This window comes from Syngnathus floridae, chromosome 3 (genome assembly GCF_059516105.1).
Source record: "Syngnathus floridae isolate MCC-2025c chromosome 3, RoL_Sflo_1.0, whole genome shotgun sequence".
Lineage (NCBI taxonomy): Eukaryota > Metazoa > Chordata > Actinopteri > Syngnathiformes > Syngnathidae > Syngnathus > Syngnathus floridae.
The window spans coordinates 17,014,037-17,029,683 of NC_142415.1; the positions used below are offsets into that span (position 1 = coordinate 17,014,037).

The 15,647-nt window shown below is 42.2% G+C and overlaps 1 protein-coding gene across 4 annotated transcripts in view; it reads right to left on the reverse strand.

Annotated features, from left to right (window-relative positions):
• cd276 (CD276 molecule) overlaps positions 1-15,647 on the reverse strand; it is a 46,056-nt gene that overhangs the window by 10,075 nt on the left and 20,334 nt on the right. For all 4 annotated transcript variants that reach the window (XR_015857561.1, XM_088371364.1, XM_088371363.1 and 1 more), the window contains exons 5-6: positions 6,958-7,095; positions 5,103-5,144 (exon numbers count right to left, since the gene is read on the reverse strand). Coding sequence is in view for 3 of the 4 variants with exons in the window: in XM_088371364.1 (XP_088227490.1) it covers positions 5,103-5,144; positions 6,958-7,095 (180 nt within the window). In the remaining variant the exon portion in view is untranslated. The remainder of the gene's footprint in view (positions 1-5,102; positions 5,145-6,957; positions 7,096-15,647) is intronic.

Consider the following 15,647-nt stretch of genomic DNA (forward strand, 5'->3'; position numbering starts at 1 on the left):
ATACACATGATGTCCGTCCCCCCCGCTTGTTGCATCATCAGGAAGCAGAAGGCGTCACACTTTTATTTAATTAGTCACACCGGTGCGGAGGAGGCGGATCGGATGAGTGAGATGGATACGCCAACTCTCCTAGCAAGCTTCTACTGTGCTGTCAGACGAGTGGAGATGACGCGATAGGAAAGTGCGCACTATGAGCATCACTACTAGCGGTAGTGAGTCTGGGTCTAAGTGTTTTGTAAAGAGGGATACGCACACATTGGGCCAAATCGAATGTTTCCTCCCTTACGATCAAAGTCAGGACAAGCTAGCTTGATTGTATGATTCGCCTGAGCCATGATGAGCTAATTTTTCTCCTCGATCTACTAAAAAAAAAAAAACAGTTCCTTAGGTGTGAATAATACTGGTGACCTAAAAGTTAAATAAAGCTGAACTTAAATTTCGGAAAGGTCGGTGACCTCTGGAGCAGATAAATAACGGGTATTCTCTGAAACATCGTGAAGTAATAGCGCTCCTGTTCAGCTGGATTGCGTCTAATTCCAAATCAATGCAATATTAAGAGCTTTATAATTCCAGTTATTATCCGAGCAGTGTTTCCAGTCTCTCGGGTGCATCCCTGGGAGAAATACGCTCGCGTGCCGTGCAGGCTTTTGCCGTCAAAGCCGTGAGCGCGGTGGTTCCGTAACATGCGTGTAAACCGCTAAACAACTCAGCACGGGGAAGGCTCTTAATTAGCACTCTTGAAGTTATTCGGCAGCCCGCATCTAATAACGAAGGCATCACCGCCGTCCTATTTACATATCTTTAGTTAGTAATGTGCGGCCGCTGGGAGAGCCTTGTGGCTGAGGATGCGTTGCCAGTGAAAAGAAGGGCATGTCAAGTTGAGCTGCTTTCCGCGGGCCCTCTTCCTCTCAATTATGACTAGCGATGTATGCGAGGGGACCCAAAGGTCTGTCAAACAAGGTTATGATATCATAATGTTGTAAGCAGCAGTGCAGCAATGTGTATTTATATCTTGGTACGAAAGGCTACTTTCTGATTGAACCAAATTACTGTATCACTATGCAGATTAACTTTTTAAATGAATGAATTCTAGGTTAGTCAGATTGATGATTTTTGATTGGCAGAGCGGTAACAACACACTTCCTTGAAATTAGTGGCTGGAAGTCAGTCCGAAAGATTGGCAACCGGTATGTTATTGTGGTTTCGTGTTGCAATGCATTAAACTGAGAGTTGCCTATAAAGCTCAACATTATCTTTTCAAATGGAATTTCCCCTTCCTTGCCCAATACATCGCCTGTATAGGAATCCATTATTTTCCGCAAGTGTACCTAATGTTGTACCCGGAGGATAGAGATAGAAAAAGGAGCCGCTGTTATTGATTTCTTGAGTGTTGCTTTCCCTCTTTTCAATATAATAATATCATACAGTTCAGGACAATTATACACAAAAAACAATTGTCTGTCTGTATTGAAAAAGATGCATGCATTGTGTATCAAAGTCCCAGAGGCAATTAAAGACGCCCAGGAACATACAGCTAACACTCCCTATAGAATATTGAAACGCCGGCAGTAATTCGCTGCGAGCGTAACACTGCGATCCCCCAGAGAAGCATAAGGTGAACACTCCGTTCCTCGCGCATTAAGGTGTTCTATCTTTATTGCCGTACGTGCCGGCGAATAACTCGATAGACGGGACAGAGGGGGGATATAAAAAGAACAGAGGTGACTTTGACTGATACGGCCGTCCTTGTTTCTGTCCGTCTGCAACAAGCAGCCTTTAGGCTCATTTATGCTTGGACAAAAATAGATGCGTGGCGTTTAAAATAGTATTATATGTCCTCATACTTTCATGCGTGTGTATTTATAATCTGCCAGTTCTAAATCAGGATTTCCCCCCAACTCTCAACAAGTATTGACAGCAGACATTTTAAAAAAAAAACCTATGGATGTTCTGTGCATATCTGACAGTGGGCATAAATGAGCCTTGTGTTATCGGGCTGCGTTAAATCAAGTCAATACTTGGCTTACTTGGAGATTTGGAGGGATTTGAGCATTTGCTGTTAATTGCTTCAAAGTGAGGCAGAACGATTTTTGAGAGTTTAGCGCGGCACGAGCATTTGGAGTTTGACTCTCAACTACAATATAATAAACCTCTAAAACAGGGATGTCAAAAACTCATTTTTTTCGCCGGCCGCATTGTCGTCATAGCTTTTTTCGGAGGGCCATTATGACTGTCAACCCAAATAAATGTATGAGCACCTCATATTATATACAGTAAAAGCTACAAAACTGACAAATAACTCGTTTTCAAATCAGATGAGTAAAAACTGGTCAGATATTTAAAAAAATATATATTAAAAGTGAAGACAATTTGCAATTCTAGTATTGACACACGAATTCAATGTACAATTTGTCTTCGGGGGCCACATAAAATGATGTGGCGGGTCGTATCTGGCCCCCGGGCCTTGAATTTGACACCTGTGCTCTAAAACCATCGTCATACATCAAAGTAGCTTTCACATATCATCTTTCATCTCTTTTTTTCTTCGTGCTTGTATCACACAAGCCACCAACACTTTACATTTATTGCGCCAAAATAAAAGTGCACAAAGTAAAGGCCGCCTCTAATGCTAGCTGCGCTCGTGTGACTGTGGCGCCTTCTAAACTGTGCATCATGCTCAGATTAGTGCACATGCTGCAGAGAGGAGGCGGGAAGCCTGTGTGTCCAACACATCTGAGAGGAGGAACACATGTACTTGGCTGTCTATACGAGTGTCGCTTTGCATGTCGAGGGGGAGGTGAGCATGTTGTTGCATGTGATGCCGCTCGTACAAGTGCCTTACTGTGAGGTACAAAAATGTCAACAGAAAAACAAAACGTGGCAAGGCAGGAAAATAAAAGTATTAAAATCTGAACCCAACTAATTTTTTTTCGAAACAGCTATTTGCAAACCCATCGTAGCAATCTGCATGGAAAGTAACGAGCCATGTTGAGCACAGTGGCAAAGCTGCATACGTTTGCACTATGAATCCCGCGATCGGAGCGCTGTTGAACATTATTTGCCGTAGCCATAAAGGCAACAAAGGAATACCTCAGCCCAGCGTGACTGAAAGAGTCCTGGTTCCTAGTTATCAGCGCTTATTGTTCCAATCAGGCTGCTCTTGAAAAGGAAGGCGTGCTCTCCTTTGGACAGCTCATTAAGATAACGCACATGAGCTCCCCATCGTCGCCATTAAAGTGGAGCTTGTTTTGGGCGGCTTTGTTTCGGGCATGAACCTGTGCCTTTGTCAGCACAATTGGAGCCAGATGGCAACACAAAAGCCGCCTGACTTGAGTGCTTACACGAGCCCATCTCAGAAGACAACGGCCATTAGCTTGCCTTCTCCAGCGCCGCCGCCCCGCGACGTCCACCTGGATCGAAACAAGATCCACATGATGACGGGAGGGATCGAGGGCAAGGACCGTTGGTCGCAAGTCGTCGCTGTGATCGGCTTGCACTGTGCTACCCTCCTCTACTCTTTTCGCTCACGCTAAAATATTCAGGCCGGCTAGTTGTGGGACAGCTGACCCCACTCCTGGCTGCACGGATCACTCTGAAACATTCATGAGGGACTGGGAGGCAATAAAGAATAGAAAAAGTCATCGCCTCTCCCGCCATCACCTCGCGGCTTATTAAAATCACATGGTATTAACTTTACTGTTGGCGGGAAAAGGCTAAATAATTCAATCAGACTAAAGGAGGAGTCAAATGAATGACGGAAATGAGATTAACGCTTGAGGGAGAACTGCTCAGGATGGTGATGGGCATTTACTGAAGTTCACTTGGATTCTTTAAAGTTGTTTGTGGATTTAATAGTGGTCGTGTCGTCAAGTCAAACTTTTTTTTTAAATAAATGTATTTATTAACTTTAACAGGCTCCACATTTGACCAATATTAACAAAATCCCCTGATCAGTCCAGGCTGGAGTCCATCTTTTTCCTCAAGTCATTTGGAAAGACCCTGGCCCTTGAGAGACCCCGAACAATAGATGTATGGATGTTATTTTGCAAAAAGACTGAATTGACTCTGGATTTACCTGCCAACTGCAGAGACTGAGCGAGAAGCGTTGGCCTTGCTATCAGCTCCTAAAAACGTCTCTTAATTTAATTTCCCTACTGACATTACATAACATGTCTCATTTTTGTTTTTATTCATTGGATATTCCAATAAAAGTATGAACTTAATCAAGAGGCAAAACTTTAAAACAGAGAACTTCAAGGTTCTCCGGGGATGTTCCCTTCCTGGTACTGCGCAGTGTCGATGTACACACCAAATATCAAAAAGTGCGGCTCCATCAACAGGCTTGACGTGCACGGGTGCTCTTCCACCGCCCATTTGGTGCAACTTGAACATAATGAATTTTACAGTCAAGCTTTTTGGGGAAGGTGGAATGTAAAACAGCTTGTTGGCATCTCTAAATGAGTGCATCTGTCTCCATTCAACACACACAGACACACACACACACACGTGCACACACACACTTGACTAAGAATGATGCCAACAGGCTGCTGGACTTGGTGCCTGGAGCAGGTCTCATTTTTTATGTGCATTCATGCTTCATCAGCATTCACTGGCACTTGAGTAAACAAAGTTAACATTCACTAAGTGCTTTTGTTGGGTCGCCCTAACACCTGCCCACCTGCTCAGACTCTTTGCTTGAGTGTCCAACTGCCACATTGGCTAATTCATCTTCTTGCTTGTGTTTGACAAGCAACATAGGCTATTGCAATAATTTACAAAAGTGCACGTTCATGTTAATTGTTGGTTTTTCCTTTCAGACAAATTGTTCACGTGTGAAGCCGGCAATTATTGGAGATTGTTTGGCATTTTTGGTGATATCGGCTATTTCTGCAACTCACCGTCTTCTGTTTTCTACCACTATGCCTTAACAGCTCGACATTGTGTGTGTTTTTTTGCATACTTTCTTTGTCCTTACCAAAAGCTGATAACACAAAGAGAAACATTAATCCTGCCAAGTATATTTTTCCCCGTCATAAACATACAGGCAATATTTCTGCGATTGCGATAACGGCGCTTGTGTGAGCAGGTGTGGATCGGCTGACCTGTCTTTGACTCTTCTTCTTCAAGTTCCTTGGCCTCTTCAGCTGTGAGGGAAAAAAAAAAAGAGCCGGTATGAGTGGAAGTTGATGGGCACAATGCAGTCACTTCATCAGCAGCCTGGGGCGAGCTCAAAAGCCATCAAGCTCAACACAACTGCGCCCCGTCGCGACACGCACGCTTTCACGCACGCGTACACGAACGCAATCATAGCCGTAGCCAAGCCCAAACATACTATCCATCCTTCTCATCAGGAGAGTAAACACATTCGGCTTTAGCTGCTGGCTAAAAAACAATCAGTAGAGTTGTGGAATGACACCACTATGGTGAGTGACACACTTGCGCAAGGAACTTTTGAGTTGTGCTTAAACAGACTTTTTAATGGGCTTCTCGCAAATATTTCAGTTTCATCTGTACCTGGCCACCCATCAAGTACAAAAAAAATAGTATAATTTTTTTCGGAAATTGTGTCTGCAAGCCAGAAATACATTATTTGAATGATAACCACCAGAGAGACAATTTTTTTTTTTTTTTTTTACAAAAGTCAAAGTGGGCATTGACATGAAACAGAATTTTCCTTGGCAACAGGCTAACTTCAAGAAATTCTTGCTTTTACAAAAGCAAGTCAAGTCAGACATGTTATTAGTGTTTCAAATTATATAAAAAAAATACTACATAACATGATTTATATAGTGTGATCTGGGACGGCAAGGAGAACATCACTCTGTTCCGGTAATTACCATGACAAAATGTCTGAGAATCACTTAAAAAAAATAAAACTGCTGGTGCGGACAGGGACAGGATGGTGCAAAACCACGGGCTCCGCTGTCATGAGATCCGCGCAGAGTGGAGGAGACATTTAAATAAAGGTCAGTCGGTGTCTGCAACGGTCCCCAGAGGTTTAAAAATAAATATGGAAGTGACACAGACTTAGGAGTGGGAGAGTAAATAGCTCCATGGAACATATACAATCAAATGAAATGGAAAGAGAGAAATATATAATACACTGCCTGCCAGAGCTCTTGGGGTTGCGTGGCCCCCTTTTTTGTTGGGTGGAAAGGAGGTGGCGGCACTGAGAGCAGGATTGATTATCTGGTTAGCCATCTTATTGAAATGTAAAGGCGTACAGACGCTGTTTCCCTTCTGGCAACGCTTTGGTGTTTGAAGTGGAGGTGCCGCGTTGCCTTGTTCGCGTACAATACACACTAATGGAATGACAGGGTGTGACGACGACGGAGGATTATAAAAGCCAACACAACGGCCTAATTGTGCTTGTCTTGTCTTTAAATGGTGTTCCCGTGCCAGCCAAGCCGGATTGCAGTGGACTCACTCCTACACGCGGCGTGCGGAAGGGGTCAGTTAAAAAAAGTGTGGAAGTAAGCAATTTATCTTTGCTGTCTTCCTTGTCATAATATATGTGGGCCTTCGCGGTGTGTATCATAACCCAACCAAGCAGCTGCACCGATTGTACTCAGCAGTGAAAGCTCCAAATCCGGGGGTGGCATTCTCGATATCTTTTTTTTTTTTTTTTTACAATCTTTACAGCCTTTTCCACTAAACTTGATAATGAACACATGGATTGATATCAGTATCATCGATTGCGTATAATTACTAGTAGTTGTTTACTTTTACTTGAGTAATATTATTCTAAAGTAACAGTATTTTTTACTTAAGCACATTTTTTGGGGTATTTTCTTTTTCTTTAGTTACCACGCATTTATATTTGAAAACACTGACCTCCAAAATGAAAGTATTCACATTTTGTTCAACCTGCAAGGCTTATACGCTGACATGAGTCTGGTGGTGAGCCATCATTAGTGAGATGTGAGAATGCCCACCGGTGTTGAATGACCTCCTTACCTTCTCTCCTGGCCTCCTCACAGCTCTCCTTGATCTTCCTGCGGCAGACGGCGGCCAGCGCCACGAGCAACACCAGCAGGCACACGGCCAGGCCGACGGTCACCCACAGCGCCACGGGGGGGAAGGAGAGGTTCTGTCCTGAAGCGGGGGAAGAGGGGTAGGGATTGAAAGCGGGGGCGGTGCAGTAGACAGGAGAAAACATTATGAGTCATACTGACTGATTTATTAAATTCAAATCTAGGTCAATCATCGTTGATCTTGGTGTTCATTTTTATTCACTGTCAGACTTGGTTTTGGACCTAATCCTTGGTGAAAAACTGATCCCAAGTTTTGTCCCAAATATTATAACAGAAATTACATTACTAACCATCAGTGGTGACCATTTACCAGTCTTCACACCCAAAACCGAATTATGAAAGCCAACAGAAGGATGAGTCAACCTTTTGGTCTTTGTGAGAATGGTTGGATGGAGGGCTGGTAAGAGCCTCTTCAGAACTCCTTTTGAGTCATTCCATCAGGTCCAGATGGCTGCTTTTTTTGCTCAAACAACATTGGCATGGCATTAAGCAAGCTGGAGCTAACTATCGCCTTCTGCCGTCGAGGTTCTGATGAAGGGCGTTTTTGGTGCATTATCTCCAACAGGGATCAGGACACAAACACGATTATGCATATTAACACATAAATTGTGTTTTTAATTAATGCTTTTCCGACACAGCTCTCTTGTAAAATCACATAAAAGTGAGTTACGGTGTCTCAGCAAAGGGCAAACTGATGAGTAGAAGCAAAAAAAAAAAAAAAAGGGGGGAAATGGTCAGCAGGAAAAAAAAAACTATATCAGAGACACAGACAAATTTCCCCTGAGTATTCAAACTGAACAGAGGGAGAAGAAAAGAAAACAGGCGAGCCAGTGAATGGCTATGAGCCTGGCGGTAGCACAAACAGGCTTCCTTCAGAGAATACCCGCTCTGGCCAGATAATAATGGAGAGGGGAGGAAAAAAAAATACAGAAAAAAATGCTGGCTTTGGAAAGAGGAAATGATGAAGCATCTGCAAAGCCTTGGCACAGAGTCTCAAGGCAGACAGTCAAGGCTTTATACAGTGAAGCCAAGATGGAGGGCAAACAGAGGGGATCCTTCCCGGGGATGAGCCTCCGTCAGAGGTGCTCCATCTGACGATGGCAAACAATTGTTCCTGTTTGTCCCTTGCAAGAGGTAATGAAGGGGCAACAGTGTTCAACAAGAAAGAAAAGGATATTTGAACATGGAACAAGTTGTACAATTTGGAGTCCTAACAAAACTGTGGTTAAAATATTTGAGCACAGTTATTTTTCTCCCAGCTGACTTTGGGTGAGAGGTCCCCAGTTACACCAGTTTTAAAACAAGTGTTCTGGAAAAGGAATAAATGAACATTTGACCTCAAATGGAAAATTTCACTTTGAAAGAGGACTGAATCCATGTTGGACAAGCGCAATACGGAAAAAAAATCTGAATACAAACTACCAATATTTGATATTAGTGCCGTTGCTACAAAGTGAATGAAATGTGTTCAAGTCACCTGTATCATTTTGATAATAACCAGCCAGGACCGATGCCAGGTTTTTCCATCTTTGTTCTTTGCTATTTAAAAGACGCCCCCCCTGAGAGCCTCATTGTATCCACAGAGAAAAACATACTCAAAAACAGTAATCAGAGGTATATCTTCAAGTACTGCGCAGACACACACTCTCACACACATTGATATGTTTTTTTTTTTCAAGAGTGAAGAAATCTGACGCTCTTCGGATTGCATCGTCTTTCTCATTCCCTTTTATTTTCACACTTTCCCGGCCACATTCCCGCTCCCTCAAGGCGGACTGATAAAGACAAATGCCACAGTCGGCTATCATTGCCACGCCGGGGCCCAAAGGGCCGCACGATCATATTTTTCTTCTTCTCGTGTTTGATGATGTGATTTTGTTTTCTTCAGAAATAGATTTGTCTCTAATGGCTTTGTTTACCTAGCCTCTATTCCCTTCTGTGCTAGGAAATGGATGGAGTGCCTTGGACATTACCTGCTGCAGCAGATTTTATATGGACTTGCACCAAACAAGCTTCCCTTTATAGGTGTATATCTCTAAATAGTTTGTGTGTGTGTGTGGGGTGGGGGGGTACATCAATTCCATCTTCACCATCTGTATAATTTCATGACAACTGCATATAACTCTGAAATTGGATATGTGAAAAAGATTTTGCCATATGGCACAAGTATGACCCCACGTTTTTCTCTGATAGTCATCATCATTATCATTGACAAAAATATTTTTAAGAGCCTGCAGTGTCAGTTTACATCAAGTTGAGCTAAAGCAACTATGCAAACCAAGATAATGATAGCCTGAAAAATGTGTTTCATTATTAAACACCATTGGATTCTAATAAGAGGTCAGACAAATGTGTTTCAACTACCGTGACGGTGGGCGCACTGCATCTGCATATCGAACGGTCTTTCAACGGAATCCTCCTCTATTGGTCTATTATTTAACACGTTGCCAAACACTATTAGCAGACCTACATCCCATTAGGGAGAAGAAGTCTAGCTAATAGGCAATGGAGCTAATTTTAAGAAGGTTCAGTTCTTCCGTCATTTGTTAAGCCCAATGCAATACTAACCTCCTTGCTGAAATTCTTGTTCATAATCCTCCGGGGAATAATACCTTCTATCGTGAGTAAAGGTTGATTTATCAAGAGCATACGTTTAAAGTGGCTATAATTAAAACTATTCTTTTTGACTCGACACACAGGTAATCTTTTTTTTACTTTAGTTCATGGTGAAAGTGGTTGTCTAAGATGACAGCCGCTGTAACGGTAATTAATTGGGAGCACTGACAATCATAGCAGTATCGCTGAATATTACTCATGACCGCCTAATTACATCAGACAAATATCTTTTGGGATATTTTTTTTCCTGTAGTGTTCTTCCTACATCTGCTTTTGACACAGTTGTATGTTAGCAAGCAAACCTGATTGGGGTAGGCAAGATAGATTTTGAGCTTTTAGCTTTTTGTCATGGCAGTAAAGTTTGATGAGTCTAATAACTCAGTTCCACAAGGTCAAAGCTTGACCAAACATTTTGTGGGGGATAAAGAGATTAATAGGTGCCACCTACTGACCAAAATGTACAGTTGCAATAACTGCACTCCCCTAACTCGTCTTGAATCTGGACTGGACCGTTTTAAATTTCAACTCAGATAACCAAAGAGTAGTCAGCCATCTGACCATTTTAGTTTGATGTGTTATAAAGTGTTTTTCATGATCAAAAACCTTGCGAATTCAAGATAAACTCTTTGGATGCACGAGTCTACCTGTAATGGTGCTGCTGTGTGTCATGGTGAACACAACTGCAGTTTATCTTATTTTGTCAGCTGGATTACAGGTGCTGCATTGCCTTTGGGTGTTTTGTATTTTAAAAGGCCACAGCAGACAGCTATGTTAAAAAATAGATGTTTAACAGGGCCAGGCAACAGTATGATAAAATGCGACTTCCTTATGGAGCTTCTAACATTGCCTGTGAGACAGAAGCTCTCCTTATTCGCTGGTAGTCACTAGCGGGCATTCACAAGGGCCCAGTTTGGGTATTGTTTTGGCTTCAGTAAACGCGAGCGCCACAATTTCCTGGCATTTTTTAGTAGCCTGGGTGGTTTCTCTCACACCTTTAGTGGAATAAAGTGGTCCAAAGACACACTTGCCTGTCATCTCGAATGTGCCACGAGACGACGATGAGGATCAAAGCTGTTTTCCTACCGAGTGTCAGTTCAGCGTTACCTGCCTGAAAGAAACCTTTCGTCTTATGCTGTGACCAAAGGGGAATAATGTCTCTTGAGAGACTGATGCCTTCGGGCTGAAAGAAGAGCCTAAAGCCTCACTGAAGTCAATGTGAGGGATGAGAAAACGTCAATTAGGGGTTAGCCTTAGGTGTCATGCTCGGCTTTATTCAACTCAAAACGTCGGGGATGCTTACGGACAAGGGGCTTGACCAGCAGCTATGTGCGGTGCCCTGCTAAAAGACTCAAGGTGATCACAGCCATAGGTTGAAGAACAGTGAAAACCCTTAAGTCAAACACTTTGATTGCTTGTAACATCTGAAGTTTGATCAACATTTGCAAACCAATTGTTGACATCAATGCTTCACGAGACCACATTTTGGCTACGGCTGGTTTTAGTTTGGTAGGGTGCTACTTCCTGGTTTTTTTTTTTTTTTTTTTTTTTTTTTTTTTGCTCCTCGTCCCATTGGCTTGATGTTATGAAATAACATAACATTTCTTATAATGTTAAGAAAATAATTTTGTCAAGATTAGTGACAAATCGTGAAATGTTTTATACTTGCATGCCAATTAGCCACATTAAAATGTTATTTCAAACACTGTACAGTAAATGCAGGTTTTTGGATGGCCGAGATGAAGGCATACATTCATTAAAACAACACAGTATAAACAAGATAGAACTGTAAAGTCAATGAGATATAAAACTGAGAGAGACACAAGAGCTGGCGCTTAAATCACAATGACCGAATGCTGGCATTGTGATTGATGCGTACCACCTCAAAAAGTAGTGGCTTGCCAACATAGTGATTTAAACATCTTCATCAAAGTCTTGTGTGAAAAAGAGTGGCAGAACAATAAAATAAATAAAAGCCAATTCCTTTCGTGATGGACGGTAGCCTAGATGAAAAACACGGGTACGAATAGAAATGACGATGACTGATTCTCAGTTGTATTTTGGTATTAACCTTAAAACCATTCCTCAAATCCAGAAAAGCCCTTTCCATTAAAGCCAAGTATGAAAAGCTTGTAAATGCACAGTGACTTTTTTTCCAATTATTCAAGAAACACCTATGCTTTTTGAAGAGTGAAAGACTACAAGGTGACTTGTCGACGGGGAAAAAAAACTTGGCCAACTGAAACTGATAGAAACGGTTTTCCATCGTTTTCTTAGAATTTTAACGCAACACCTCTTTAGCAAGATGCTAGCTCGCCATTTTATTGGCATCCAGAGAAGCGGCGCACTCATATCGAGAGCAAGAACCTATCGTCCAATTACTAACGTGATTTGTCTGACATTATTGCCTTTCCCTCAACGACCCCGGTCTTGTGGCAAAAATAAAACGAGCGAGCGACGAGCAGACACCCACATTAAAACCGGAGTAATGGCTGGGCATTAGCAAGAATAAAGTTTCTAAAGGCGCTCTATTTTTTTCTCAGCAGGGGGGTCTTTAAAAGCCATCTGCTGGCGTTGAAAAGCGTAAGATGAGGGAAGGAGTGTGCAAAAGAGATTGAATAAATGAGAGTAGCCACGTTTCCAGTGGCTTTTTTTCAAGACCTGACCCATATGTAGCACTATGTAAATAAAACTGACTGCCGTGAGGTCGCTCCACAATGTTTTGCACGTCTATCTTTATGTTCCAGTACCTCCAACTTATTACTTCCAACTAGTCTGTATTAGTATTTTTCAATCCTTTTCATGACATAATGCAATTGTAGTGACGACCCTTCGGCAGTTGAGTAAATGAACGCCCATGGCCACAATTTGCAGAAGTATGGTTTCATTCTGACAATGTAATGGATTATTAATTATGAGGTGCTGTGTTAAGGTCATCTCCCCTCGAGTCGCACAGTAATGATCCACAGGTGAATAATTTCGGTCAACCACTGGTCAAACCCTACAGGCTCAGGCTCTCATTATCACACACACTGAGAAAGGGTTGCGAGAGTGATGATATTGTAGTTTGCAATATTGTTGCTGTCCCATGAAACCTGGAGAGTCCACTTCAGATAATTTTTTAATAGCAAAACATATACCTAGCCAATCAAAACATTTGTGTGCCTCATAGTTCAAATCTCAGCTCGTATGGAGTTTGCCGTGTCACTGTGTGAAAGTCCACATTTCATATCCAGCTTTGCTTAGTTCAGTGTAAAAGGCAAAGACAGAAAAATTTGGTACTTGCCCCCCACTTGCTGTCTTGTGTTATTATTAGGGTGGCGAAACAGTCCGCCTTGTGCTTTTAATTCATACACGAGTGCAAAGTCTACTCGTGTCAGAGTTGCGAAACGCTCACTTCTTCTTCATAGTGCGTGACATATTTGCTCATGGTTTTTGGTCCCGTCGCTGTTCAGCTGTCCAATTCCATTTTCTTCCTTGGCATTTTTCTTGCATGCAAATGTTGCATTTGTTTTAGCGCAAAGGGGAAAGTGTATGCTCACTGGTGAACATGGGCTGAGCTCATACCGGCGCTGCACTTTTGACATGACATTTACAATCTATTTTTTACAAAGAGAAAAAAAAAACGCTGTAGCCGTATCCACGCGAGGGAACGTTCTCCCCGTGTAAAGTTTATCCTTGTTATACTGTCCAACCTCTACCTCCAGGCTATTGTTTATGCAGTCTCTTTCTCAGCTATTACACATTCTAACCGCGCTCCACTTGCCGTATAGACTTTGGCGTGCTAACAGGACAGCCCAGCTCCAAGCAGTATTTTCAGTCAATTAACCAGTCTACTGGGCATGGGATTACATCCACCTGTGAAGATGAGAAAATTCACTCTCAAATTGCCAGCAGCATAATGTCTGAATAAGTTCAAATAATTAATTTCAGCTTAGTTGTCCTCCCTTTACACTTTATTCACAGAATTGTGCCTATTAACTTGTCTAAGATGCACCAGAGATACAATGCAAAAGTCTACAAAGTATGCCAGTATAAAAGCGCCTGTTAAATAAATCATTATAATTTGCACATTTTGGTCATACAAATACGAGAGAACGTAAAAATCGGCAATCTTACTGTTGGCAACAAACAACAGTAGAAACAAGAAACAGCTGTGAAAATAACAATAGTGTTGTTTTCAAAAATAGTCAAGAATTTACTTCTTGTTCACTGAGTCTACGAAGTCTTCATTTTTGGTGACTGGATTCTGAATACCAAAATAAATGCTTCAAACGCTACAATTTTTTTTTGTTTTACCTGCCAATTTTATACCGAAACAGTTTTTTCTTTGCGAGAGTCGAGTTTCGCAGAATGCAAATGACCAACGTGGCCATTAGCAGCAATACATCCCAGCCAGCCACCTCCCTCTCCACTCACTCAATTAAGAGCTCCTGTGATGTCCAACAACTGACAGACACTCCATCACCTTCACACATCCACCCTTACTGATTGTGGCATTAAGATGTCGGAGGCGCCCAGACAATTGATTTTCTTCAATCTTTGTTTTTCATTCCGTCTTAGCTTCTTTGTTTCTTCACTCGGCCATCTTGGCAATGCGGGCAGAACTTGGGAGCGCCATAATCATTTGACAATGTGGTGTTGTCTAAAATTTTAATTAGCTTTAAAACAAGTGCTCCCTTACCCTGCGAGAGGCCTAGGATGTGTAGGAGAAGATTACTAGTGACAGCTATCAGTGGCCAAACAGACCATCAGTGTGGTCGAAAAGACTGAGCAGCTGAGAGGAGTCAGACAAGGATGCATTGATCCAGAATTCCAGACATGATTCACCATGAAGACGAAAAAAAGGAGGGGTTGCTTCCAATTATTGCGTCGGTCCTAGTCTACTTTAACGAACCTCCTTGACACAAACAGTACACAGACTGTTTACTGACGCACCGAAAACTGAAGGACTCTCGAAAGTCAAAAGGATTTCTCTTTTCTACATCCTCTAACAACACAGCCAGTTTATAAGATCCAACTTGGGTCTGTTTTTAGAAGGATTTCTTGTCATCATTTTTGGTCTTATCTACCAAACAATTTGTCCAATTGGTCTGATCCTCGTCTCCCCCAGAGACCACATACCACAAATTGACTGACTTCTGCGGTCTTTCGTCGCATGTAGCCCATCTATTCGTCCATCTATTTCAAATTTACGACGAGGTATGCAGATCTCAGATTATGTCACAAAGAAGCCAGCGCTTACAAACTGCAATTTACTTCCACGTTAAAGCAGAGCCAAAGTTAACATGTCGTAAGTGCATCGTGCTCACCGCGAGCGGTCTCCTCTGTAGCAGAAGACAAACGGCAGTGTCAGTCGTCTTGCAGACACCCTGCAGCACACACCTAGTATTGCTAAACCAGCCCCTGTGTTGCATCACTGCGGAGCCAAGCCAATGAGGAATATCACACGGGAAATTAACGTTAACATGACATCCGTTCAACCAGCCCCTCTTGAAGTGTTTATTTTAATCGAGAACCCATCCGGTGCGATCGGCATCATGTGGAATCATCTTTCGTATTTGAGTTGTGGGAAATAGATGAGTGAAACCACCGCATATGTGACCTTTGCATCGGTCTCTATGTCCACAAATCCCGATTTGAATTAGAAATGCAATCATGGAATCCACACTGAAATCTAAATGTTAAACCCAGGAACAAAGCAGTCCTTCAAAGAAAAAAAAGAAGGCTACTTTACAATGCAACGCAAGTGATCAACCAAACATGAAAGGGCTCGGTGGACTTCTTCAAAGGACTACGGGCTGTTAGTATGCTTCGCATATTGCTGGAGAACCTGGAGAAGTGGGCGAATATGTGATGAAATTTTTAAAGGCATATCTTTTGGCCTGGCTGTCTCTATTTATACATATATTATAATATATTAGTAAATAATTGTAATTAAAATGTTTGATGCCTCAAGTGTTACTGTATAATTTGCCATCATTACAGGATTGTACATGA